At 46.9% G+C, this 27,244-nt stretch overlaps 1 protein-coding gene across 12 annotated transcripts in view; it reads left to right on the top strand.

The window, feature by feature from the left end:
• The window catches only part of LOC105012152 (nuclear factor 1 X-type-like), a 113,519-nt gene that overhangs the window by 37,595 nt on the left and 48,680 nt on the right, over positions 1–27,244 (top strand). For 11 of the 12 annotated variants that reach the window (XM_034294395.1, XM_034294393.1, XM_034294397.1 and 8 more), the window contains exon 3: positions 4,282–4,813. In XM_034294395.1, coding sequence (XP_034150286.1) covers positions 4,282–4,813 — 532 coding nt within the window. Of the gene's footprint in view, positions 1–2,699; positions 3,515–4,281; positions 4,814–27,244 lie in introns of those variants that run through there. The other variant, XM_034294396.1, reaches the window with a different exon arrangement.

Below are 27,244 nucleotides of genomic sequence, written 5' to 3'. Positions count from 1 at the left end.
CGTATATCTTCCATTTAAAAAAGTAAATACGTTTTGGAAAATTCGATCAATTGCCCCATAATAAACAGTAGATAGCCACATTAATTCTGTCCCGCCCAAATAATAAACGGTCTGCCTCTTTGCAGTGACATTCTGCTTCTATTCAGTGAAATGGTAGCCTTCTACTGTATACACAGGCGAGTGGTTGTTTATTTTGGGAGTGTTACATTTGTTATTTGTGCATAACTGCTTCGGACTGGCGCTATACAAACTATTGCCATGCCCTATATCATTAATCGGACAAAGCTTCAGCCATAACATGTTATGTGGCTTTATTGAAGCATTTCCCTTTTTACAAAATCTGATTTATCGGATTGAGCTGACTATCTCGTGGATTGTTTAAAAAAAAAAAAGCATTCTCTCATTTGAGCTTGTCTGGTTGCTGGCCGCAGACATGGTATATCCAGTAGATCAGTGAATCTATTTGTGTATAAATAGTGTGGAAAAAATATAATATTGTGCTTATGTTATTCAGAACCACAGAGATCTGACTTCATTTTACTTGACAATAATTTCTTTGTTTCATTTTGTTCCAGTCGGGCTGTGGTTGTAGGAGTGTCAACATGGCAATAGTGTACTAGGATAGAGCTGTTCCAATTTAACCATCTCTGGATCCTGTCTAATCAAGTTTAAAACCGAATCTCACAGGCACGCCCCTCTCCTTCCCTATTCAGTTTCTCTGGTCATTCACTTATCTCTGGTTTATCTCTCACCATATCCTGTGCCCTGCTATGCATTTGACTGTTAGCAGGTGCATCGACCGCTGGCTTCTCAGCCCAGTCGGTCCAGATTGGGTCTTTTCTCTGTGCACCCAGCGTCATTCAGCCAACAGGCCGGCCGGCTAGCCAGGCCATGGCTCCACTGTCAGGCAGAGGCTGAGACCAGGCTGGACAGGGCGGGTATGTAGATCTTTTGGCCCTCTCTCTAACCAGAGGACTGTTGGTCTTTGTAGGGGGGTTCAGAGAGTGGCCGTTGGGCCTAGAACACAGCGGGCGCTGAACATTCTGGAACTCTGAATCAAATAGTTCTGCTTCTATGCCAAAGGAGAGGACCTACACGATTCATCTACCATTTTGCCCATTTTTTTCTCTCCACACAATGTCTGTCATTTTCTCCTGGCCCGGATTAACTTATATTTCCCCGGCAAACCACTTAGATGTGGTTTTGTGTTTCTGTGTATATGTGTACTTTCATTGAAAACATTATTTACTGATTTTTTTTTACTGCCGGTGGCATGACTGGGCATGGGGGTTTTGTTGTCACTGTGCCTTTAGCATCATTTTCCTCTTGTAAAAACTGTGCAGCCGATATCTCATTTGCGGTGGTGAAATGTCCTTTACTTCCTGAGCCAGTGTCCTGGGGTGGGCAGACTCCCTGTTTCGTTGTCCGCACCAGGGTCAGACAGCCACTGGGCGCAAGGGAAGTGGTAGCAGGGGTGACGGCCGCGCAGTCGACCGCCAGCTCACAGAGGTCAGACAGAACCCTGCAGTTCAACCTTGTGTTTTAAACTGCGTGTCACTGGATGGAATTGTGCTTAAGCAATGGGTAGGACGTTATTTTTATATGACAAAGAGAAAGTGAGATGCGTATTTTCACAAATCAGCAGGCCGTGTAGTTTTGTGACTCGCAATGAAAGGATCCATTGTAAGCTTGAACCTGAATCTGCTTCCTATGCACTGGCACTCTGGTACAAGCTACATTAACATGTACAGAGACCCGAAGTGGACCGGTTCTTTTTCCATTGTCCACAGACTAGAACTCTGGCTTGGAGCGCTCTCTAAATTTGTAGCAGAAACTTTTAATGCGTGTTGAACACCCTGTTGTCAGAATGGACGAGAGTGCAATTAGAAACAGGAGAGCAGAATGGTGTTTTTTTGGATAGTGGAAGGATGGATGGATTTGGGGGGGGGGGGGGTTGCCCCCCCCCCCCCTTTGTTTCTGTGGTAAATCCAGGAGCAGCTGCCTGGTTTGAGGGTCTAGTGGGATTTTGGGGCTGCAGCCTTTTCTCATGGCATCCCGTGCCAAGGTGGTGAAACGCAAGTGAGAGAGCGAGAGGGTGAGAGGGACGGGGGGATGGGGGGGACGGGGGGGCGGGGGTGAAAATGTTTTTTTCAGGGGGGTAGGGAGCTGGTGGTGGGGGGGGGGCTTTCATCCCAAATAGCACACTATTCCTTTTTAGTGCACTACCACTCGAGGGCGTTGGTCTGAAGTAGGGCACTAAACAGGCAGCAAGGCACCATTCAGGACACCAGCCGAGAGAGTGTGCTGGTTTGCAGAGCTGGTAGTGACCACGCTGGTGACGGAGGAGGCGGGGGCACGGGGGGGGGGGGGTATTGGGCAGCGGTCAGGATTGGTGCATGTAAAATTAATATCCCCTGGACTTTGCCTTTGCACTAGATTGGACCACACTCGTCTGTTTGGCTAACGACGAGCCTTCTGCCTTTGCCACACACAACCCCCCCCCCCCTCCCTCTACACTGTCTCCACTACCAGCCACCAGCCCAACCAACCCCCTTCCCTCCCTCTTTCGCCGTCTCTCCGATCCCTCCCTTTCAGCTGCACAGAGCGAGCCTATTGGCTGAGGCCGGGCAGCGCTCGGTGCCAAATAGGTGGGCCTTGTGCATGCTGGCACACACTGAGTCAATGGTTAGAGAAGGAAAGTGGAGAGTAAGGGAGAGAAAGAGAGTGGAAGAGTTGGAGAGAAAGAGGGGAAAAAAGAAAGAGGACTGCAGCCTGTGTCTGCCAGCGTTCGTACACACTCTTCCAACATTGACTCCAGTCATCTTGATTTTTTTTTTTTCTCTTCTTCTTCTCCGTCCTGCTCCCCCCCTCCCTCTGTTCGTCCGTCTCTCAGTGTCTCTCTATCCGGGAGTCTTATTTACAGACCTCAACCAATGCCGCCATACTTCTGCTCAGTCAAAGCATTTTATATTTTTTTTTTGGGGGGTGGTGGGGAGGGGGGGTTATTTTGCGTGATACATTCTAATTTTAGGTTCTGAAAGCGAACAAAGAAGCGATTTTTATTATGTTTTTCGCGTCCTCCTCTCGCCGTCTGTGTTGATTTTGCTGTCATTTATTGAGTGCCTATGACCGTTGTTGTTTGGTGAAGTGGTTTAACTTTCTCTCTTCTCTCTGGCGTGTTCCTGAACACCAGCTGGTTTCTGCAGCTCTTCTGCCACAGTACCTCCTGTGCCTCTCTGTTGGTATTACACCATCCTCTCCCCCCTCTTGGCCTAACTCCTGCCTTCTTCACTTTGTTTTTCTTCTTACTGCGTTTTTTTTCTTCAGTGGGCAATTTTTGCAGCTTTTACACCACTTGGCTGTTTTCAAAAGGCTTTTTTAAGCCTCGATTTCCTCGTTTGTTTTTTCTGATTTCGTGCATTGTCACGGGAAGGAGTTGATTCTGTAAACCGGTTGTTGAACTGGTGATACTTTCCTGTCTGGCGTGGTGAATTTATCATGAGAGAGCAAAATGGTAAATACCTAATGTATTTTTATATTTTTCCTCTGTTTTGTGGAACCTGTTTCTGTTGTTCATAATTGAATTGGGATATTGAAGCAATTGCAGAGTTTGTTGAGAAAAAAATATTTATCTGCCTAATTGTACTTTGAGGACAATAAGAAGTGGTAGTTATGTTTCATTCAGAACTTGGCATTTGGTTAATTGTAAGTGATAACTGATGTTCCCAAAGTTAAGTAATTCCAGCTTAAAATACACATTTCATTTAAAATTTGTACATAGACATCCAAACAGTTGATTCATAGAATACTACAAAATTCCATGCCGGTTTTTGCACCTTAATGATGGTTTCTTTATTTCCAAATATTCTTCAAACCTTCTCATCAGATGTAAGTGGTAGACTTCATCCCTCTGTGTCCCTTTGTGAATCCTTCCATCAGCTCTCTGTGTGTTTGTTAAAGTGTGATATCTTTCCATTTGTCTATGGTCAGAGTGCCGCCTGCGTGCGTCTATGATTCCTCTCCCTCTCTCTCTCCCCCTCTCTCTCTCCCTCTCTCTCTCTCCCTCTCTCCCAGCGCCTCTCTCTCAGTCATTCTCTCCCTCCGCTCCCACAGAGCTGCCGCTCGTCCATGCTGCGCGCCGGTGCTAACTGCCTCTCATCTCTCTTCCCCTCCTCTCCCCCGCTCCCCCTTTCCCCCTCCTTCTCCTCCCCTCCCCACTACTCCCCCTCCTCATCCTGCTTCCCCCCATCCGCCCACCCCCACCACCACCACCACCACCAGGATGAGTTCCACCCCTTCATCGAGGCCCTGCTGCCCCACGTCCGAGCCTTCGCCTACACCTGGTTCAACCTGCAGGCCCGCAAGCGCAAGTACTTCAAGAAGCACGAGAAGAAGATGTCCAAGGAGGAGGAGCGCGCCGTGAAAGACGAGCTGCTCGGCGAAAAGCCCGAGATCAAACAGAAGTGGGCGTCGAGGCTCCTCGCCAAGCTCCGCAAGGACATCCGGCCAGAGTTCCGGGAGGACTTTGTCCTGACCATCACAGGGAAGAAAGCCCCCTGCTGCGTGCTGTCCAACCCCGACCAGAAGGGCAAGATCAGGAGGATCGACTGTCTCCGCCAGGCCGACAAGGTGTGGAGGCTGGACCTGGTCATGGTCATCCTGTTCAAGGGCAGCCCCCTGGAGAGCACGGACGGAGAGCGGCTGGTCAAGTCGCCCCAGTGCTCCAACCACGGCCTGTGTGTCCAGCCACATCACATCGGCGTCTCCGTCAAAGAGCTGGACCTCTACCTGGCATACTTCGTCCACACGCCAGGTCAGTCATGTGTGTTTGTTAGTGGACCCGCGCACACACACTTAGCCAACAGACACAGTCAGTATCTTTAGTAGTCAGTATTTGCTGTAGTGATTGCCAGAAAAAAAAAAAAAGATATCAAACACACACACACACACAATGTATCTCCTTCTTTATTTCTCTCTTTTACACACAATCACACACACTTTATATCTCCCTTTTCATTTCCATCTTTTACACACACTCACATGCTCTATCTTTCTCCTTTTTGTTTCTCACACACTCACACAGCAACAGCAGGACAAAACAACAGCTTAATTCTGGCTCTGATTTTCTTTTGAATTTTGTCAATATTTAAATGCCCGTAATTTACATTAAAATACCTGTGTTTTACATTAAATACCGGGATTTTAAAGAAATAGCTAAATATAATATAAAAAATATTGCACCCTAATTTAATTTGAATTTACATGAATGCATTTACATTTAGAGGATGATGTGTGGTGCAATTTAGTGTGTGAGAGAGCAATTCAATGTACATTCACTGGAGAGTGAGATGTCCAAATGTGTGAGAGAGAATGAGATATGTAAATATGTAAAATGTGTACATTTGTCACAAAGCGAAATACGTAAATACAACAGAGTCAGATGTGCAAACGTGTGTGATGGTATTTTCTGGGTGCGTTACCATGTATTTTCTGTTTACCCATCAGGCATTGTATGCGTGAGAAAGAGAGTGTGTTTACACAAGGTGTGTGTGTTTATATGTATATTTGAGAAGGTCTGTCGGATTCTCCCATGTTGGCCTGGGCCCATCGCGTTGCGAGCAGTGTGTGTGAGCGCGGCGTGCGTGCGTGCGTGTGTCTTCTCTCAGGCCGCGGGCTCCCTTTCTCCCCTCCGTCTGGTGGATGAGAGCCTCCGCCACTCCGAGCCTGGCTGCCAAACACCGTCTCAGCCCCCGCCACTATTCCTGTATACACATGCACATGCAGCCAAACATACAACATAGACAGACACACACACACACACACACACAGCCGAACTCTTGTTCCACCGCCATCGCACAGACACTCACGTACACAGCCAATCGGTCTCTGTCGGACAAACACACCTCCAGCCCGGGCCAAAGACCCACTGAGGCGGCCCCGGACACGGCCAAGCAGCGCTGTATCCATGCCATCGTCCTTCACGCGCGCGCTCTCTCCCAATCAGCCAAACATCGTCTTAGCCCGGCACGCAGAGCACCCGCGCCTACACACACGCTCACGGCCAAACACTCCCCGCACACTGCCAAACACCGGCGCGGCGGCCACACACACAGCCAAATACTCCACTTCACACGCCACTCCGCCTGTTCATTGACTGCACAAGCGCGCACACACACCCTCTCACTACCTAATGAACAGTGTACATGGGCACACATTTTGTGCCACAAAACTCTACACCGCCCTGGACAAAACACGGTCTCATCCGAGGCAGAAAAACACACACACGTAGCCAAACTGCTTCTCTGCCGAGGCGTCACACTCCTCGGCCTGGGCCAGAGCCTGCGTCTCACAGCCCCGGCCTGACTTTGGACTGGCTCCACAGGTTGCTGCGGGCCTCTCTCTCTGGCTGGTGGAAATTAGGGGAAAAGTGGTAGCGAGTAGTAATTTGTGTGTACATGAATGAGCTTTCGAAATTGTGTAAAAAGCTTCTTTTTTTTCTTCATGGATTTATAATATGTAGGGATATTTTAAAAGACTCCCTTGATTGTTTTAATTACAATAAAAAAAAACAATTTTATTAAATAAGCAAATGTATGGTGTACATTTGATATATTGATATATGTTTTTTTGTGCAAAGGAAGATACATTTAATTCGAAAACATGTATATATTATATGTGATTTGTAAAATCGGTTATTGTGGAAATTATTACTTTTCATAGCCTATATGCTAATGGTGAATTTACCACTTAATTTCTACTGTTAATCAGTCCATGTTTTGGTCCATTTCTGAGTGTCGCTATGCAGTTATGGATACAGTGTAGATATACACACACACACACGACATTTCCACGCTAGCTGTCTGGCTGTGTTTGCATCGAATGGGCTGAGGGCTGCCCAGCTCAGTGCCCGTTCATAACGCAAGCCGCACAGCGTGCTCTTATCTTATCTGGCTTATCCAGGGTTGGCGAGGGCTTTTATCTGCCTCCAAAGGGTCTGGATGGGCCGGGTCTCCCAGGGAGACCGTGAGAGACACTACTGGAACACTGGGAAAGGGGGAGACCCGGGTCAACCTGTAGCCTGTTAAGGGTCTCCTCCACACCCAGTGTTTACTGGTACAACTATTGGGTAGTGTGCTGTCTGTGTTGACTGTGTGTGTGTGTGTGTGTGTGTGTTTGTGTGTTTTTTCCTGTGTCTTTGTACGCTGAAAGAGGAGACATGCCTGTTTGCCTGTTTATTGTTGGCTTGGCATTTCGTCAGTCTTTAGGCCTGAACGTCTCTCTTCCTCTCTCATCCAAACACTCTGTTTTGTCTTCTTAAACGTGGCCCTCATTGTCTTGCGCGCTCGCAGAGGTAGCTAGCTTCCCCCGTCTTCCTTTGTTTACGTCGGAGGAGAGATATATGGAGAGAGGGAATAGGCGGCGGGGAGAAAAGGCCTTGCGTTTTTCTGATTGTTCTGTTTTGGTTTGGCAGCCAGATCGAGCCACAGCCCCTTTGGTGTGGGAAGATGACGAACTCAACGTCTTGTGTTTTGTTTTACGGCAGAACCAAGCCGTGGCGGCAAAGGAAGCTCCGCTCGGAGCTCCATCACTGAGTCCACCTCTCATTTATCTCTGGTTCCTCTCAGCCTCGCTCCGCCAAGCCAGCTCTTCTGCTGCTCTGTTTAGAACAAAACAAACTGTTTAGCAGAACAAACTGACAGTCCCTTTTCACCAGCCCCACAATGAAGCCACATTTCTGCTGCGTTTCAAGCATCTGCGATAGAACTAAATAAACAGGCCGTCAGTCTGGGGGAAACCCACGGCTTTGAGCAGTGCATTTTATACGCCTAAATGAGAACGCGTAACAGTGGGCTTTTTCGGCGGGTGATAAGGGTCAAGGTGTTGTCATGTTGGACATGTCGAAAGTGCTAAAGGTCTGCCGAAGCTGCACCCTGTCCCCATAGAAACACGTGCATGCCCTCACACACACACACACACACACACACACACAGACTTTTACACCCACACAGCAATACCCAAATGCACATGACACACAGTCCATCGCAGGATAATCGATGGATGATTGAGGTCAGTCTTTAATGGATGACTGACCAGAGCATTAGTAGTTCCTCATCATGAGTGTGTTTGAAAGGGGTCTTTTGCAGAGAAGGACTCAGTGTTCACCAAGGCCCCTGTGTCAGTTCCAGCGTCTGTCCTCTTTAGAGTATTACTCACATTTTGGAACCAAATTGCAATATGTCTTCCTCTGACCATGAGTGTGATTATAAAAAGATGTTTCCAGCCCCGAGTGCAGCACCACAGGAAATTTGAAGTCATTCTGAAAGAGGTGTAAAAAGTAGAGCCGTTGCCATTCTCTCTGCCATGACCTCTCCCTGTGTGTGTGTGTGTGCGTGTGTGTGTGTGTTTGGGGGTGTGTGTGTTGTCTTCTGCCAGACATCACTCTTTGCCGTCTAGGATGCTGGTAGTAATGCCTTGGATGGCAGTGTGAGAAAAACCTCAGAAAAGCCCATTTCATCAGTGACTCTTCCTCCACCCCTCCCTCCCACTGTCCATTTCCCCAAACTGACCACAGGAAGGATCTCAAAAACCAAGATTCATTTAAATCAAGAATAAACTGTTGTTTCACAGATGTGTGTGTGTGTGTGTGTGTATATGTGTGTGTTCGTGTGTATGGTTATGTATTTGTGTGTGTGTCTATGAATGTGCTTTTCTTTTCAATGTGTGCTTTTCCCTGCTCCTCTTGACAGCTAATGTCTCTAGCTGATCTTGATGAATGATCGCGGACGCGTTGAAGTGCCGAAGGTATCCAACTGTATTTTGATCGTTTCACCATTTGTGATGACATCATCAGGAGAGGCCAGTGCTCATGGCAGCGCTGCCCCTGTAACTGGCGTGAGCTTGGAGCTGTCCGGATTCATTGGTTCTTTAATGGTGGTAAAAATGAGAGAGGTGAGGGAAGGCGGCATGATGGATGAGAGGGAACGGGAGGAGTGGGAGGCATTAGGGAAGAGTTTCATTGCCGGTGGGTTCCGTGGGTGAGGACCCGCTGATGTACCGAGGCCCTGCCTGGGACCCTCCGTAGACGGGACCCACTGTGACATCCTGTGTGTCTGCAGGAGGACGGGGTCCCGCAACAATCTGGCTTCTGACCAGTCCCAACAAGGGCACGTGGATAGTTAGGGCGCGGGTGGAAAGAGGAAGACATCTGACGTTGTAAGACAATGCCAGGCGATGTTTTCGTAGGCTAGACACTGAAAGAACATTAGCCAACCAAAGCAGCCATCACACGGTCACTTACACATATACGCGCACACACACACCCTTACTCGACTGAGGGTGGCACAGACATTAACAGGTAATTATTTGAGAAGAAGATTAGGAATGTCACATTGGGATTTGTGCTCTTAATTTTTTGGGTGCCAGTTTAATGTTTTTGATATTGCGCTAGTGTTGGGTGTCTCTTTAATGTTTTTGATATTGCGCTAGTGTTTGGTGTCTCTTTAACGTTTTTGATATTGCGCTAGTGTTTGGTGTCTCTTTAACGTTTTCGATATTGCTCTAGTATTTGGTGTCTCTTTATTGTTTTTGATATTGCACTAGTGTTTGGTGTCTCATTATTGTTTTTGATATTGCTCTAGTATTTGGTGTCTCTTTATTGTTTTTGATATTGCTCTAGTATTTGGTGTCTCTTTATTGTTTTTGATATTGCGCTAGTGTTTGGTTTCTCTTTAATGTTTTTGATATTGCACTAGTGTTGGGTGCCACTTTAACGTTTTTGATATTGCGCTAGTGTTGGGTGCCACTTTAACGTTTTTGATATTGCGCTAGTGTTTCTTTAATGTTTGCTTACAATTAAAAAGTAAGGAACAGGGGGATTAAGTGTATAGCCAATATACCACAGCTGAGAGATATTTCAAGGCCCAATGCATTGTGGAGTGATTGAACATTGCAATTAGCTGTAGTATATTGGCAATATACCACAGTCTCCAGAGATGCTTTATTGCGATCATAAACCAGTTACCAACCCACTTAGTAAAAACGTGATGTCATACCTGTGAAATATAATCTCACATACCCTGGCTTTTAGCCAATCAGCATTCAGGATTCATGTACCCAGTTCATAATTTTGTTTTTGGTATCACTTAAATGTTAGTAAATGATATCCCACTAATGTTGGGTCTTGTATAACTTTAATATTACTTAATGATGTACAGCTAACGTTAGGTTTGGGTGTCTTTAACGCTATTTTATGATATCCAGACAACATTGTGTTTTGGTGTCTCTTTAACATTGTGGTTTGGTCACGTTGGATGACAAGTTGAAAAAAAGTTGGCACTGGCAGCTGGGTTGTGGTTCCCGTCCTGGCTTGTCCTAGAAACAGGGGTTCGGCTCTTTGGGTTTTACATAACCATCATAAGCCTTGGTTTCTTTGTTCAGATCAGAGGAAAAAAAAGCATCTCTGTCTATCTAGATACCCGCTTCCGCGTCCTTTGTGTGAGGAGTTGGAGAGTGTGTGTGTCTGTGTGTCTGTGCTTGTGTCTATGTGTGTGTGTTTGTGAGGAGTTGGAGTGTTAAAGATGGCAGGCTGGTAAACAGATTATTCCAGTGGAATCGGGGGCTGGAAGACAAATTAAGCCATTTTTTGTGCAATTTTTCTCTTCTCCTCTCCTTTCCTTTTAATTACTCTTCCATCACTCACTCTCTCCCCCTTCACAAGACTCTCAAGTCCAAAGACATTTAGAGTGCTTAGAGAAATTGAGAAGGGCATTTGCTTTGAGAAAAAAAAAAAGAAACAGAACAGCCTTCGTTATTCCTTGGATACAATTTGTTTTGAAACTCACGATCCCTGTTAATCCGTCTAGAATCAATAGTGGACAGACGGACTGCTTTCTTAGCCCAAACATTTCCAGAAAATTCACAAAGGAAAAGACAGATCTTATTTCAGTCGAATTGAAATGGCTGCACATGTTTTTTACATTACCAAATAGCTACTTAGGCCTACCTTTTGTCCGTGAGTTATTCACAGTCTAATAAAACATTTATCATAGAATTATACAGTTGGTCGTCTTGTTAGTATTAACATTTATTTTTTCCCAACATTGAGGTTACATAAATCTGTTACCTGTTAAAAAGGGAGCTGGATATAAGATTTCAGGATGTTTTAAACTACAGATTGACTTTGATCAATTCACTGCATCTATATATATATATATATATATAAATGCATACATATATGCAGTGAATTTATCTATATATATTATAATTGTTTTAATAAATCTATTTTTCTAAAAACAGTAGATGGTTTGTACATTGTTATAACTGCTGCTAATATCATACCTTTCAATCTGGCCACTGTTTAAAAATGAAAATAAATTCTACTAGATTTAAACAAATTAACTATGTTTTCTAAATTGGGTGTAGTCCTACCTAGAATACCTAAGCATGCGGTTATATACACTGAATTATTTTCTCCTGCTGACTAGGCGCTTTTCTGTTAAATTTTTTTTAATTTAAAATGCAGAGAAATAAAGAGTGAACAAGGAAAGTAAGAAAAAAAAAAAAGGTAATAGACCTGAGGAAAACCTTGAAGTTGACAACAAGACAGTATAAGAGAAAATAAAGAGGTAATTGAGGGAACAAAATAAAGGAGAAAGACTGGTATTGTAACCAGCTTTATTAATGCTGTCTTCCCAGTGCCTGGTCTCCTTTCAGGCTTTTGTACTGGAGCCAAGCATGAAATGTGTCTCGTCCACAAAAGCATATACCTCACAGAGGGTTTCCTAACCTCTGCGGAGGGAGAAGGGTATTCTAGGGAAACCTGCTGAGCGGAGAGCAGCGCTCCAGCCCTGACCCAGTCCAGACCCAATCCAGACCCAGTCCAGACCTAGTCTAGACCAGGCACGAGAGCATGTTTACCGCTTTGAAGCCCGTGTAACACGGCCTATTCCACGGGTTCGCCTTTGGCACTTTCGGCAACACTCCCACTTAGCTAGCCACTAGCACAGCTTAGCGTCACTCTGCTAGCTATAACACCCTGTTCTATTGATGCCCCAAAATACGCTCTCAGATACACAGTGGGACTGAACACTTTTTTCTGTTGCGTAGTAGAAAAACAGTTGCAGATAGGATTTTCTTTATTTACTGCACAAAATTAAGAAATGAACAGTTATATTTGTGGGTGGAATACTACAGAAAGGTAATGAGCGAAGGCCGAATTCAGGGGCAGATTGTACTGATGGCTGTTAGTGAAAAGTGAGGGACATACTCGTTGTGTCGGCGGCGGCGGTTGGTTTTTGGCACCATGCAGACTGGCTGCTCTCTGTGAAAGATGCCACATTTTCACACACACTGCTTGCCAAACTCAGTCCTTCTGATCCTCTCTTTCTTTCTTTTTTTCTTTCTTAATGTCGTCCCCCTTTTCTTTATGTTCTTCTCTGGGGTTCAAATGAATGCCCTCTCATGGGCTCATTAGCACCATGGGCCGACAAAACCGTTTGTCAGCTGCATTTTTTTTTTTTATATGTGAACAACAACAATTTTGTTAACAAACAATTTCGTCCAAAGAAACATCCACAGAGAACATTGTGTTTTATTAGTTTTATTTGCCATTTTCAATAAAGTGCTTTGCGTCGTGATTTGTGTTGTTTTTGTTTTGTTACATTCTTTGTAGAAGCCGGTATTTAAATCAAGAGGTTTTATTTTGGGGAGGGGCATTCATTAATACATAGATTTTTATTCTCATAATAAGCGACTGCTGCCATAGCCTTTCATATCGATTCGAATTGCAACAGAAGGCCGAATCATTATTTTGTGAGAAGAAAGAAGAGTGGTGTTTCTCTGAGCGAACGAGATGGGGGTGGAAGCTAGCGACTGAGGGCTCCACGGCAGAGCAGGATGCAGAGAATCCGAATTTGGCATGCAGTGTCTGGGTAAGGGAGTAAGCCTCAAATCACTTTGGACACAGATCTAGGACAGGAGAGGGAAGAGAAGAGAAAAGGATGAAACAGGATAGGTAAGGACTTGGGGTGAGGAGGAGTGCATGGTGAGTGTCTGTGTGTGTGTGTGTGTGTGTGGTGTTGGGGGGGGGGTGGTTCTCAGACCGTGTGTGTATGTGTTAAACGGTGCCCCTCAATGACGATTCAGCAAACAAACAACAGGCGGGTGGTAGCCTAAAGGAGGATGAAGTAAACAAGGCCCTCCGCTCATCCAAAGGCTCCATTCATGGTTGAACAGGAGAGGGTCTCTTCTGTCTGAGCGGAGAGAGAGAGGACGCCCGGATCACTATGGAGGCCTTGTTTTAGATAACGGGACGTGTTTTATGCTGGCGGGGGGGGGGGGGGGGGGGGGGGGGGGGGGGGGGGGGGGGGGGGGGGGGGGGGGGGGGGGGGGGGGGCTGGGGCTGGTGTTGGCCTCACCTCGCCATCTTAAGACGAATTCACCAAAAACACCCTGCGAATTGGAGCATCTACAAAAAGACAAAAATGTGTGTGTGTGTGTGTCAGGAGAAGATACAGCAGATGGGAGTCTTTTTTATCAGTGGTGTGGTTTAAAAGGAGGGATTGTGGTTTCCGTGTGTGAGTTTGTTGGATATGGTGAACGCAAATTCTGGTAGGAGGTGGCTGGGGGCGGGGTGTATTTTTGGCAGGGTTTAAGGTGTAGTTGTTACGCAGACGGGGATGGGCGGGGGGGGGGGGGGTGGCAGAGAAGTAACTAAAGTTGAAGTGGGTATTATTTTGGAGCAGGTTTTTCTAGGCGCAGGCGTTCCTTCGATCCTAGCTGTTGTAGATTGTGAGCGATTACTACCAGCAGCGCCCTGGGCTCTCAGGGACACCGGGGTGTAGCGGCGCCTCTCGCCCCGTGTTCAGCGAGAGTCCGCGTGTGTCCCGCTGCAGGCGGAGAGCTGTGAGCCCTGGGACGGAGGTGTGAACTAGGCGCTAGCGCGTCCTTTTGCGCTTCTTCCGTGGTGCTCCGTTTTTAATTAAGATGACTGATCAGTCCGTGTCTCCAAAGCAGCGAGTGATTAGACTACTGCACGGAAACAATGCCAGAGCTTTGTACAGCTTTGTTTAGTTCTTTTTTAACTTTCTATAACTCCGGTTTAATGGTACCTCTTGAATATACTTATATATATAGGATGCCGAGGCATCGTCTCTGCTCCTTGGATCTCTGTCTCGCCAGCCCTACATTCGCACTTCCCCGGCAGCCTGTTTACTCACGTTTATCGGACCCCAATTTGGCTGCCTCCATGGCAACCGCGGGTTCCCAGAATACCTTGCCTGGGCGGTATCCAAGGCAGCGGCGGTGCCTGGCTGGCATGCTCGCGGTGCCACGGGGCTGTTGCCGGGGCGGGGTCGTCGGCCCGGTCTGGCCCTGTTCTGGCGCGGCTCTTGGGTTTGATGGGGCCGCTGGGCTTTGTGAACTGCTGTCCTACCTCCATACATCTCTGAAATGGACCCGCGCCCTACTCTCAATGTGTGCCCTACTCTCAGTGTGTGCTCCTGTAGAAGGAAGGGTACTATATAGGGAACAAGGGGGCGTTGTGTGGGGACGCGGAAATTGCCTTCTCCGCAGCACTACAGTGACGTCTGCTATGTAGCACGGGGGAAGCATTTCACCGGCGCGCATATTGATGTGACAGTGGCATTATGCCCAGTTAGTGCGCGCAAACACACACACACACTCACTATCGATAATATTTGAGCCTATACGTGTTTTGAACTGTGCTGTGAGGCTTCGAACATTTTGATTAGTAAACATACCTTTCGTACTGTATGTGTATAATCTGACCGTCTCCCCACTAGAATCTATTGTTAACGCTGCTTCGTGGACAGCCAGGGCGGTCGTCAGGATGTGATTTGTCAAGGCCCCGGGGGTGTGGAATACATACCGACAGGGGTTTATTCACCAAACAACGCTAGAGCAGTGTCTCTGTGATGAAGCCAGTCATCTGGGTTTTCCTGAACCGTCACATTCAATGTGATGCACGTGTGATAGTGTGTGTGTGTGTGTGTTTTAGTGTGACATCACTTAGATTTCTGCAATCACACACATTGGCCACCTGAACCCTGGTTGGGCCCTGGTGCAAACACACATACACACACACATACACACACACACACACACACACACACACACACACAGCCTGTGTGCCAGCGTGTTCTGGGGCAGGGGATCTCACGTGACACGGCTCCCCAGACAATCCACTCTCCGGCTGGGACAACTTGCTACCAGATAAAGGGGTAGACGCTGAAAAAAGACTTCTGACCAAAGCTTCCTAGTGCACATATTGAGAGTTTTAAGGAAGAAGACCTATTAGCCAAGGAGGATATTTCATGGTTTTGAAGTAAAAGGTTAATAAGGGTTTTGTTTAGTTAGTTCTATATGTGCCGTAATCTTAGCCAACCCCGTTGTCGTTCATGAAACAACGATGAGTGTGTTTTCCCATCAGTTTATTTTAAGGCACGGCGAGTCCGTCTCCTTCCTCTTCTGACTCAGTTGATATCCTCCGTTATTTCTGCTCTACCAGCCGAGGTGAAGAATCCCTGCAGCGAGAGAACGTCTGAACAACAGAGTGAAGTTACAGGAGGAGTTACAAAGTGGCAGGAAAACACGGTTTACGGTGCAATTTGAAATGAGAAAAGGATGTAGAATGGCATTATCCCACTACACCCACCCTCCCCCTCTACCTCCCTCGCTCCATCCCTCCCCCTCTACCTCCCTCCACTCCTTCACCCCTCCCTCTCTACCTCCCTCGCTCCATCCCTCCCCCTCTACCTCCCTCCACTCCTCCACCCCTCCCCCTCTACCTCCCTCGCTCCATCCCTCCCCCTCTACCTCCCTCCATCCCTCCACCCCTCCCCCTCTACCTCCCTCCATTCCTCCATCCCTCCCCGTCTACCTCCCTCGCTCCATTCCTCCATCCTTCCCCCTCTACCTCCCTCGCTCCATCTCTCCACCCCTCCCCCTCTACCTCCCTCCATTCCTCCATCCCTCCCCCTCTACCTCCCTCCCTCCATCTCTCCATCCCTCCCTCCCTCCCTCCCTCCAGCCCTCTCTCAGTGGTGATTCAAGGTGGCCCTTTGTCTTTAGAAGCAACATGAGGCGGAATTAAATAAATCTGTGCCTCATTTGTGGTAGATTGGTATCTGTGGTTTTGGATGGAGATGCCGCTGGCTCGTTAATAAAAATAGGGAAATAGAGGGGGTATGCTGTCTATACTCACTTAAACCAGGTTTAGTAGTTGTAGTGATGGCAGTTTCACTGTTGGACCCAGATAGCATCATGTTCCCCAATTACATTGAGCTGTGAGATGGTTTTGTCTTTGAGCTGCTGGTTGGGTGGCCAGAACAGAGTTTTAAAATAATTTTTCCATTCAAAGATTTTGGAAGAATCCCAAACCTATATAATATTTAACTAAAATATTTGTTCAGGGATTGGAAACAGATTTCCTAACTGAAAAAACAACATATTGGTCATTTTACTGTCTTGTACTGTACATAAATATGTATTAAAAATAATTATAAATAAATGTGTACGTAAAAACACCCACGGACCACTAGACACTACTGAACTACACTGAGCATACTTCTAACCAGAGCTGGATGGGGTTATAGAACTAGAGCTCTGTGGGAGTTTAGAACCAAAGCTCGCTGGGGCTTTAGAACCAGAGCTTTATAGGTGTTTATAACTCTATCAGGGTTTAGAACCAGAGCTTTATATGTGTTTAAAATTAGCGTTCTATAGATGTTTAGAACCAGCGCTCTGTGGGGCTTTAGAAACAGATCTATTGGTGTTTATAACTACAGCTTTATGGGGCTTTAGAACCAGTGCTCTATGAGGCTTTAGAACCAGAGCACCATTGTGCTTTGGAACCAGAGCCCTATGGAACTTAGGGAGCCAGAATTCTATGGGGGTCTAGAACTAGAGCTCTATGGGCCTTTAGATCCTGAGCTCTATGGGGCTTTAGGAAAAAGAACATGATTATTTTCATTGCTATGCTGTAGAGTTAGGGTTATCTACCATATGTTTGTGTGTGTGTGTGTGTGTGTGTTTGTGTCCACCCCAGCTGTCTGTCTGCTTGTCTGTCTGTGTTGTTTAGTTTGGTTGCTAAGGGTCGGTCTTCCCTCCCACGTCTGCACAGTGTTTTGGATAAAGGAGCAGAGTTGCCCTGGTTCTGTTATGTTTGTGTTGCCTCACTTTTATTTGTTTCTCTGGTTCAATGTGGTCGTCCACAAACAAACTAAGACCACATCCACCCTCCCTGTGGACCAACCAATCTCCCTGCCTGACTTGGCTGCGCTGGGGCTTGGAGAATGTTGGGGTCCTGCATGCAGAGCCAAGGCCTCAGGACGGCTGGAGTTACTTGTGTCCCAAATGGCACCCTATTCTTTTCCTTATTGACCTGTACTATAGGAAATTGGGGAGTGAACAGGACATCATTCTAGCAGTCCTGCAGTGCATGCTCTAATCTACATCCCATGTCTGTCTAGAAGTCCTATAGTGCATGCTCTAATCTACATCCCAGGTCAGTCTAGAAGTCATATAGTGCATGCTCTAATCTACATCCCAGGTCAGTCTAGAAGTCCTATAATGCATGCTCTAATCTACATCCCAGGTCAGTCTAGAAGTCCTCCAGTGCATGCTCTAATCTACATTCCAGGTCAGTCTAGAAGTCCTATAGTGCATGCTCTAATCTACATCCCAAGTCAGTCTAGAAATCCTATAGTGCATGCTCTAATCTACATCCCAGGTCAGTCTAGAAGTCCTCCAGGTCATGCTCTAAACTACATCCCAGGTCAGTCTAGAAGTCCTCCAGTGCATGCTCTAATCTACAGCCATTCACTTGAATCCAGCATTGGCCAAACAATGGTCTGTTTCAAGCCATCACTGCGCAGGGACACCCAGACAGTGACCTCAGGAGCCTATCAGTGTACTGGGCCCATCAGGATGAACACACACACAGTGGTGGGTGTTGGGTAGGAGTGTGTGACACATATGTTGGACGACTGTTGTTGTTGTTGATTAAAGGTTGTTGTTGTAATTGCCGGGCTTATGATGCCAGGTGGCGGATGTCTCCCTGTAATCCCCCTATCTAATTTCCAGGTCCAGGGGTGAAGCTCTTAATCCCAAACACACACAGACACACATGCACACACACACACACACACACACACAGAAACACCATGTAAAACCACCTATCATTTCTATGCCCTAGAGAAGTGCAATACTTGAATTCATGCTTGAAAGCGTTGTGTCTTTAAGTGAATTAAAAACATTGCTAGGAGTTTGGCTTGAGGAGAGATTGTGTTTGGTTACTGAGATGTTTCTGCTGCCCTGGCTGCCATTTGAAACATGTTGCTAAGCATTTATTTATTCTATACTGACGACACTGTCATTTATTGTGGTGCCTCGACTCTCACAAAAGCTTTTCGTGACTTACAATCTGCTGGAATGCTGTTCAACACACCTTGTGGCAATTGAAGATTGTTCTAGATGTGGACAAAACCCAACTAATGGTGTTCTCCAAAGCAAGATATAGACCTGTACCTTCCTCTTATTACAGTTTGTAAGGGCAATGAGATTAAGGCCGCAACTTCATATAAATATTTCAAAATTTTAACTGTTGACGACCTCTCTTTTATTCATATTCAAAAACTTGCAACAAGCCTGAAGATGAAGTTGGGATGTTTTTCATTTGAACATAGAAACAAGGCTTGTATCAGCTCCTTTTATGCCTTTACTGGACTATGGTGATATTTTATATTTGTATGCTTTCCCTCAGTGTCTGAGATCAGTCGACATTCTGGGATTTTATTTGGTAGAAATGTGGTCTGCACTCTGTTCGTTCGCAGGACTTCATCCTGTGAACTGTCCAAAATGCCCAAACTGATTTTTGAAAAAAGGCTTTAAGTACTCTGCATCCTCGGCTTGGAACACCTTACAAAATAGTCTTAAATTGGAAGAACTGGTCCCCCTTTGTTTTGGGGGACTTTGAGGCTGATTCCTTGACCTGTCAACGTTTTTAATGTAATGTTTTTATGACAGGGCACACTTTCATTTTCTCAATTGGTAAATAAGTAAATAATAAGTAAATAATAAGTAAATAAATGACCCCCCCCCCCCCCCCCCCCCCCACACACACACACACACACGAAAGTCAGTCGACACACATAATATGACTTTGCCCACACCTATGTACACACACACAATGTCTTTTGCCAAATCTCTCCAGGTCAAATCCGCCACTTTGAACTCTGTTTCTCCTTGTTTTCTCAATGGACCGAACATCAGTGGTTTAATGAACGTCATCGGTTTAATGACTTATGCATTCTCCACCTCGCAGGTAAGACAAGACACACACACGAACAAAAAGAACTAATACACACATCCTCAGCATCATATCAGCCTAGTTTATTCACCCCCCCCCCACACACGCACACACACACTGTCATTAGCACTACTACGGTTTTAGCATCTCATTGTGCTTTATTGTGGTGGTTGGAGTAATCAACCAATAAAAGGCACTTGCGATAGAAGGAAGTGGCAAAGTGGCAGCTAGATAACAAACCAGCCCCACCCTCCGAGTCCTCAGCTGACCCCGTCCAACAGGATCGCTATGTGAGGTCACAATGGGCTAGCAATACAGGTTCCAGGATTGGCACAGAATGATTGATTAAAGATTACACTTTTTCTGGAAAGTAATAGCCAATATAGTAGGTGTGTTTCAAGACCCGTTAGTTGAGTTTTATTGGTTGAGCTACAATTACTACAATATGAACTACAATTACTTGCCAGTTTGAGGTGGGGTTTTCCAGTACGGGACAAATCAGCTACAGTTTGGCTCAGAGTTAACAGACTATGAACCTTTCAAATTGAGATGTTCACTGGGCAAATACTTTACATTTTGTGTATTATTCTACTTCTTTAATCTATGGTTGAATTATATAGAACAGAAGAGAAGAGAATGTGTAGAACTGCTACAATTTGGGACAGTAGCACTCTATTAAAACATACACATGATAGAATCTCTATGGTTCTGGGTCTCCTTGTTGTGTTCAATGAAGGGAAAGAAAGGACGCTTGTTGGCCTTGTGTTTCCGTGGGAGACGCGTTATTCCAGATTCACTTTCTTCCTTTCACTCTCTCCCTTTTTATTTCCCTCCCTCTAAGCGAGTGTGTCGGCAGTGTGTTTGAAGTCGTAGTGTGCGGCATAGCAGCCGTCGTGTGTGTTTGTGTGTGTGTTTGTGTGTGTGTGGGGGGGGGGGTAACGTAGGAGCGGCTGTGTCTGGGGTGTGGGGTCACCTCAGGTGAACTGTGTTGAGTAAGAGAGAGGTGTGGTCTAGAGAAGAGGAACGGCGAGAGAGGGGCGGGGCTTAGCAGATAGCAGTGCTAGGAGACTGAGCTGTTCTGATAGTCTTCTGAAAGGCTGCAGCAAGGCCTAGAGAAGGAAAAGAGAGAAAGAAAGTAAGTGGGAGAGATGAGTGACTGGTGTATTTTTGTACTACAGTGGTATTCAAACCTTTCCAACAACGACCCAGTTTTTTCTGCAAGCACTTTAAACCAGGACACGTGGACATATAACCTTCAATTATTTACATTCAAATGTCTCTTGAAAAAAAATATAAATGAATAAATGTATTAAAAAAATGATTCTGTATTAATAGTCAAGTTCAGTAATCGGCCCTCTTGTTTTAAGTAGTTGGTGACCCCACATCTGCTCTCCTGGCTTCCAACAGGCCTGCCTCCATCTCTCAGGGATGTGGAAGTGCAGAAATACAAAGGAAGGTGGACTGGTCATTTGACATGGTTGTCATGTTTAGCATAGTGAAGGCAGAGGAGGGACAAAGGAGGAAGCAATGAGGAATTATAATTATTTTAGTTCAATTCAAAAAGACAGGGAGCCTGGCGAAGAAAGGAGTTTTTATAGAAGACAGAAAGATGGGGAAAGGAGCAATAGAGGAGTGAGGGAAACTGGAGAGGAGGAAAGGGGAAAACATGCAAGAGAATAGATGGACAGACAGACAGAAAGGGAGGGAGAGGGACAGACAGGGAGCGAGGGACAGACAGGGAGCGAGGGACAGACAGGGAGCGAGGGACAGACAGGGAGAGAGGGACAGACAGGGAGAGAGGGACAGACAGGGAGATGGGGCTCATCTGCAGCGAGGGTTTTCTTAGGTCACAGGACTGAATATCACAGAGGAATGCGGAATGTGTAACGGTTGCCAACGCAAACACACCGGCCCAGCCTCGCCGCCCCCTATGGCTGTCAAGGGCTGCATTATACACACTCACACACCCAAACACACACACAAAACGTGCACACACACACACGCACGCACGCGCGCACACAGACTCAGAGAGATGGATGCCGACACAAATGGTGAAACACACACGCGAAGACACATGTCAACAGATTGACACACAAGCCTTTTTCAGAAGTTGAGCTGAACAGCAGAGACGTTTTCTGCAACCACGATTACGCACTATAGACGCGCGCACGTATACGCACACCACACACACACACGCTGAACCATGATTACTGTGCGGGCTATATGTATTTAGACTGTGTGGGGAGTTAAAAACATCATGACTCCATAGCTCAGAAGGACTCAACAGCCCCAACATTATAGTGTTGGGTTGGCTGTATTGCAACTGTGAGTCACGCACACACACACACACACACACACATTTTCATCCACGTTTACAGTGACTCATACATAGTCCACACACTTCGTCTTAAAACGTCCTTTGATGTTTTGTCAAGGACTTATATCCGTAAGCTAAAAATACAGTTCCATTGAAATGTATGAAGGATCACCTTTAAGGGGGAGAAAACCACCTCACGCTGAACAAGAGAACGTTCCGTTCGTCCTTTATGTTAATGCCAAAGACAAAATGAGAATCAGTCGACACATCAGCTATCGATTTAGCATTCAGGCAGACAAGCTGTGAAACAGCAGGTTTCTGGACAGGTACCGGTGTGTGTGAAGAGGGTTTGCATGTGTGTGTGTGTGTGTGTGTGTGTGTGTGTGCGCTCATGGGTTCAGGTTTCCACTGGGGTTATGTATTAGCCTGCTGTTTAATGTTAAGTGCATACATACAGGGTAAGTCCTATCTATTTTTTTATCTTTCCTCAGTATAACGGAATATACTCCTGCTCCGGCTAGAATGCTGTTATGCCGCGTGTCTCACTCCCTCTTTCTGCCCCAGCCCCCCCCCTTCCCCCTACCTCTCGGTGAATTGGTTTATCTCTGTAGTGGCTGGAGCAGGCAGGGGGTCAGGGGTCAAAGGTGAGACTGAGTGGTTCAGCTAGCATTTAATGCGGCAGTGGCGCAGTTGATCGAGTACTTCAGATATCTAATACACGCACACATCTAATACACACACACATCTAATACACACATACACACACATCTAATACATACACACCTAATACACACACATGTCTAATACACACATACACACACACATCTAATACACACACACACATCTAATACACACACACACACACATCTGATACACACACACACATATAATACACACACACACACACATATCTAATACACACACACACATATACACACACATCTAATACACACATACACACAAATCGAATACACACACACACACACACACATATCTAATACACACACACACATATACACACACATCTAATACACACATACACACAAATCGAATACACACACATCTAATACACACACACACACACACATCTAATACACACACACACATCTAATACACACACACACATATCTAATACACACACACACATCTAATACACACACACACACATATCTAATACACACACACACACATATAATACACACATACACACACATACACACACATCTAATACACACACACACACACACACACAAATCGAATACACACACACACACACACATCTAATACACACACACACACACACACTTGTCTCTGCCTGTCCTCCTGAGGTCAGCTGGAGCCTCTGTGCTGAGTGTTGACACCGTAGGAGACACAAACTTGCTCTGTTTTGGTTTGTTGGTCTGGTCGCTTTGATGTGCTCTCATGTTTGCCATGTGTATGTTACGGCCTCAGCAGTGTGCGTGCGTGTGTGTGCGTGCGTGTGTGTATTAGATGTGTGTGTGAGTGTGTGTATTAGATGTGTGCGTGCGTGTGTGTATTAGATGTGTGTGTGTGCGTGCGTGTGTGTATTAGATGTGTGTGTGTGTGTGTGTATTAGATGTGTGTGTGTGCGTGTGTGTGTGTATTAGATGTGTGTGTGTGTGTGTGTGTATTAGATGTGTGTGTGTGTGTATTAGATGTGTGTGTGTGTGTGTGTATTAGATGTGTGTGTGTGTGTGTGTGTGTGTGTGCGTGGGGAGGGCTTCATGTGTGCAACATTGTATGTGAACCGGTTTTACTTTATAAATGGGATTAAGTTGTGATTAAACCAGGGAAATGCGATTAGTGGGGACATTTTCGCTTTCCCCTTTTGGAAAAAAAGGCAATTTTTTCTGGCTTTGGTTTTATGCTCAATGTTTCAATTGGGGTTAGGGGTTAGCATTAGTGTAAGGTTTGGGGTTAATTTGTAATTTCAGGTCAGGGTCAGGGTTAGGATTAGTATTTTAAAGAGCAATACGTCTTTATTTTTCAGTTTCCACAGTTGACTTGTGTGAGTTGTGTGTGTGTGTGTGTGATTCTGAGTATATTTATCTGCACGCAGCATGAATGGCTCGTGTAACTGTACCCGCGTCGCCCTGCCTGGGCACCACCCTTCTCCCCCCACCCTCCCATTCCCTCTGTGGTTGGAGGCTGTCAAAACATACAGGCACGCATCCCCAGCAGGGCGCCCTCTGGAGTGAGAAGTGCAGATGATTCGCCGTGTGACGATTCGCCGGACTGGCCTCAGGTTGCCGGGGGGATCTCACAGCCCGGGGGCGGGGGGGGGGGGGGGGGGGGTCTGGGGCGGGGCAATTCCAATAAGATGTTAAATTGTGTGTAGTCGCTGAATTCATGTCGCCCTGCGTTTGAGTGTCTGCTAAATGACAGGAATGTGACTGGTGCTGATGCGTGTGTCTGATTACTGGCTTTTTAAGTGTCTCCGCTCACGGCGCGAATGTCTTCTGTGCCCTCCTCTGGGCTCCACACTCAGGTAATCAGCTACCGGCCCTAATTAAGCTAAATACTGTCCTAGGTGAACGTCTGACTGTGGAGCCGAAAGACACGCGCCTCATTTCAATGGCAGGTGATTTTATCTGCGCTGTGGGCCTTTCTCCGAGCCCTCCCCCTCCGCCTCTCGCTGAGTCAAAACACACACGCCCTCGCGCGCGCTCACTGGGACGCCCTCTGGAGTCAAAAGTGCAGATGTTGTGTGATGAGTCACGTGGGGGGGGGGCTGCTCTCCTCCTCCAGTGTTTGTAAATATGTGGTTAGTCTAATTGAACACAGCTTAAGTCCCAAACACTTTCATTTCTGCTGCAGCTGAGGCAACAGAGAGAGAGAGAGATGTGGTACTGACACACACACACACACATGCACAGTGTCTTAAAACAGCGTTTTCCCAACCATAATTATAGCCCGCTAGTCCCCGTCTCCAGGTTGTGGTTTGGCCCAGATGCCGGCCTCCCTCTCCATTAAGACGGCGCGTGTGTCAGTCACCAGGACAGGCTTCTTAATACGCCCGTCTGCGTAGTTAGGGTGAACCCGAGGGCTCTGTGGCGCCGCCGCCTTCTGCAGCTCGGCACTAATTGTCCCCGAAAGCGGTTGTCTCCTCGAGGTCGGCGAAGCTCTGCACAGCGAGTGCGGGCGCTCGGGCAGCTGGCCATTGCGACGTCACCTGTGTTAGCGGCACCTCTCTGAGGCCCACGCCGACATGACCGCCCCCACCCTCAGCTGCCTCTTGCTTTATGATGTCGTCACCCCACAGGGACCCCGATCTCCGCTTGACCCATAACGTCCTCCCGCTCATCTAACACGCGCTCTCTGTCAGTGGCCAACTCTCTGTCAGTGGCCAACTCTCGTCAGTGGCTAACTCTCTGTCAGTGGCCAACTCTCATCAGTGGCTAACTCTCTGTCAGTGGCCAACTCTCGTCCGTGGCTAACTCTCTGTCAATGGCTAACTCTCTGTCAGTGGCTAACTCTCGTCAGTGGCCAACTCTCATCAGTGGCTAACTCTCGTCAGTGGCTAACTCTCGTCAGGCTATATTAGTGTTAGCGAGGCATTAGCAGAGCAGTGAAGTGTGGCGCCGGCGGGCAGATTAGCCTTGTGTCCAACGCGGCGCCCCATTCGGTATTCAGTGCGTTGCTTTTAATGGGGTCTGGTCAAAGATAGCGCACTCGTTTTGGAAACTGAGCTCCACTTGGGACACAGCCTAATAGACCGATGACAGTTGTTGTGGTTCAGTACCAAAGCGGCTTACTCTGGCCTGGGTCACGGGGGTGGCGGTGGGATCCTGCTCTCTCTGTCTACCCTTCATCAGGCTGGATGTCCTCAGAGAATCCTCTCGCTTTAAACTTCCACTGTTTAGACAACGACAGACAGATGGGGGTAAAAGAGATACCTAAACAGAGACAAAAAGAGACAGAAACAACCAGGCAGACAGAAAGGATGAGAGAACAACAGACGTACAGAGACAGAGAAACAGACCTATAAACAAAGACAGAGACTGAGAGAGACAGACAGGGAGAGAGAGAGAGGTAGGGAGGGAGATCAATTGAGAGGCAGAGAGAGACAGATGGAGAGAGACAGACGGACAGACAGATGGAGAGAGATACAGAGAGAGAGGCAGATGGAGAGACAGACAGACGGAGAGACAGAGAGAGACAGATGGAGAGAGACAGACAGACTGAGAGAGAGACAGACAGACAGATGGAGAGAGAGACAGATGGAGAGACAGAAAGAGAGAGACAGAGAGACAGACAGATGGAGAGAAAGATGGGGAGGCAGGCGGAGAGAGAGACGGAGAGAGAGACGGAAAGACAGTCCGATGGAGAGACAGACAGATGTAGCGACAGACAGAGAGACAGAGAACTTGTGTTGAAGGATCCTCTCCATCGTCTCAGTAATAAATAAAGACACATATGATATTGACTTTAATCACATCTGTTTGTGTGATTTCATCAACCTCTCAATTCCCACTGGACCTCTCCAGTTCTTGGAACGGACCAGGGCCCAGCCTGCCAAAAATAATCGCTTGTTTTCTGCTATTTACTTAAATCTGTCAAAGAAGCACAGTCGGAGAACCCAAGCTGTTATGATTCCGCTGTCCCTGTGTGTGTCTGTGTTCTGCTCTTTCTGTGCACATCTATAGCATTTCTCTCCGCTGTGTGATATTCCATCCTTATACATGGCGTCCCTAGTCAGCAGACACACACACACACACACACACACAGACTGTGAAATAGTCTCACTGTGGGACAGAGAGAACCATGCATGAGAAGAAACCCCAGACTGACAGAAATAATTAAAAAGTAGAAGTGATGAAGAAGTACGGGACTGAAGTGTCGGGGGAGGGTTTCTGTGGTTTGGACATCCGCCTCTGTTCTCTGAGGGATGACATTTTTTTTGCACTTCGTGAAAGGAGGAGAGAGGGCTGAGATGGAGAGATAAGGGGGAGGGAGGAACTGAGGGGAGTGAGAGACTGATGGAGAGTAGAGAGAGAGCTGTAGAAGAGTATACACAGTGAAGGTATGCCAGCCAGCTGTCTGCTCCTAATCTCCTCATCCCTCCATTCCTGTCTCATCCCTCCCTCCTAGCCATGCCCCTTCCCCCCAGCCTCATCCCTCCATCCTTGCCTCGTCCCTCCATCCCTGCCTCATCCCTCAATCCCAGCCTCACCCCCCCCTCTTTGCCTCACCCCTCCGTCCCTGCCTCATCCCTCCCTCCCAGCCTTGTCCCTCCCTCCCTGCCTCATCCCTCCCTCCCTGCTTCGTCCCTCCCTCCTAGCCTCGTCCCTACTTCCCTGCCTCATCCCTCCCCATTCTGCCCCTTTTCTCATCTTCTCATCTCATCCCTCCCTTCCTCAACACCAGCAAATCTCATCCAAAATCCCACATCAGGGTTGGAAAACTGAAACGTTCCCAGCTGTAGTCCACACACACACATGCACACATTTGCACACTTGTGCACACACACATACACACAAACACACACACACACATGCACTCTCTTTCTCTCTCTCACACACACACACATATATAAACACACAGAGACAAAGCCTGGCAAAGCAGTCAGGTCGCTTCAC

This window comes from Esox lucius, chromosome 9, assembly GCF_011004845.1.
Source record: "Esox lucius isolate fEsoLuc1 chromosome 9, fEsoLuc1.pri, whole genome shotgun sequence".
Lineage (NCBI taxonomy): Eukaryota > Metazoa > Chordata > Actinopteri > Esociformes > Esocidae > Esox > Esox lucius.
Note: the sequence above shows the minus strand (reverse complement) of the source record. Positions and strands in the feature narration are given on the sequence as shown.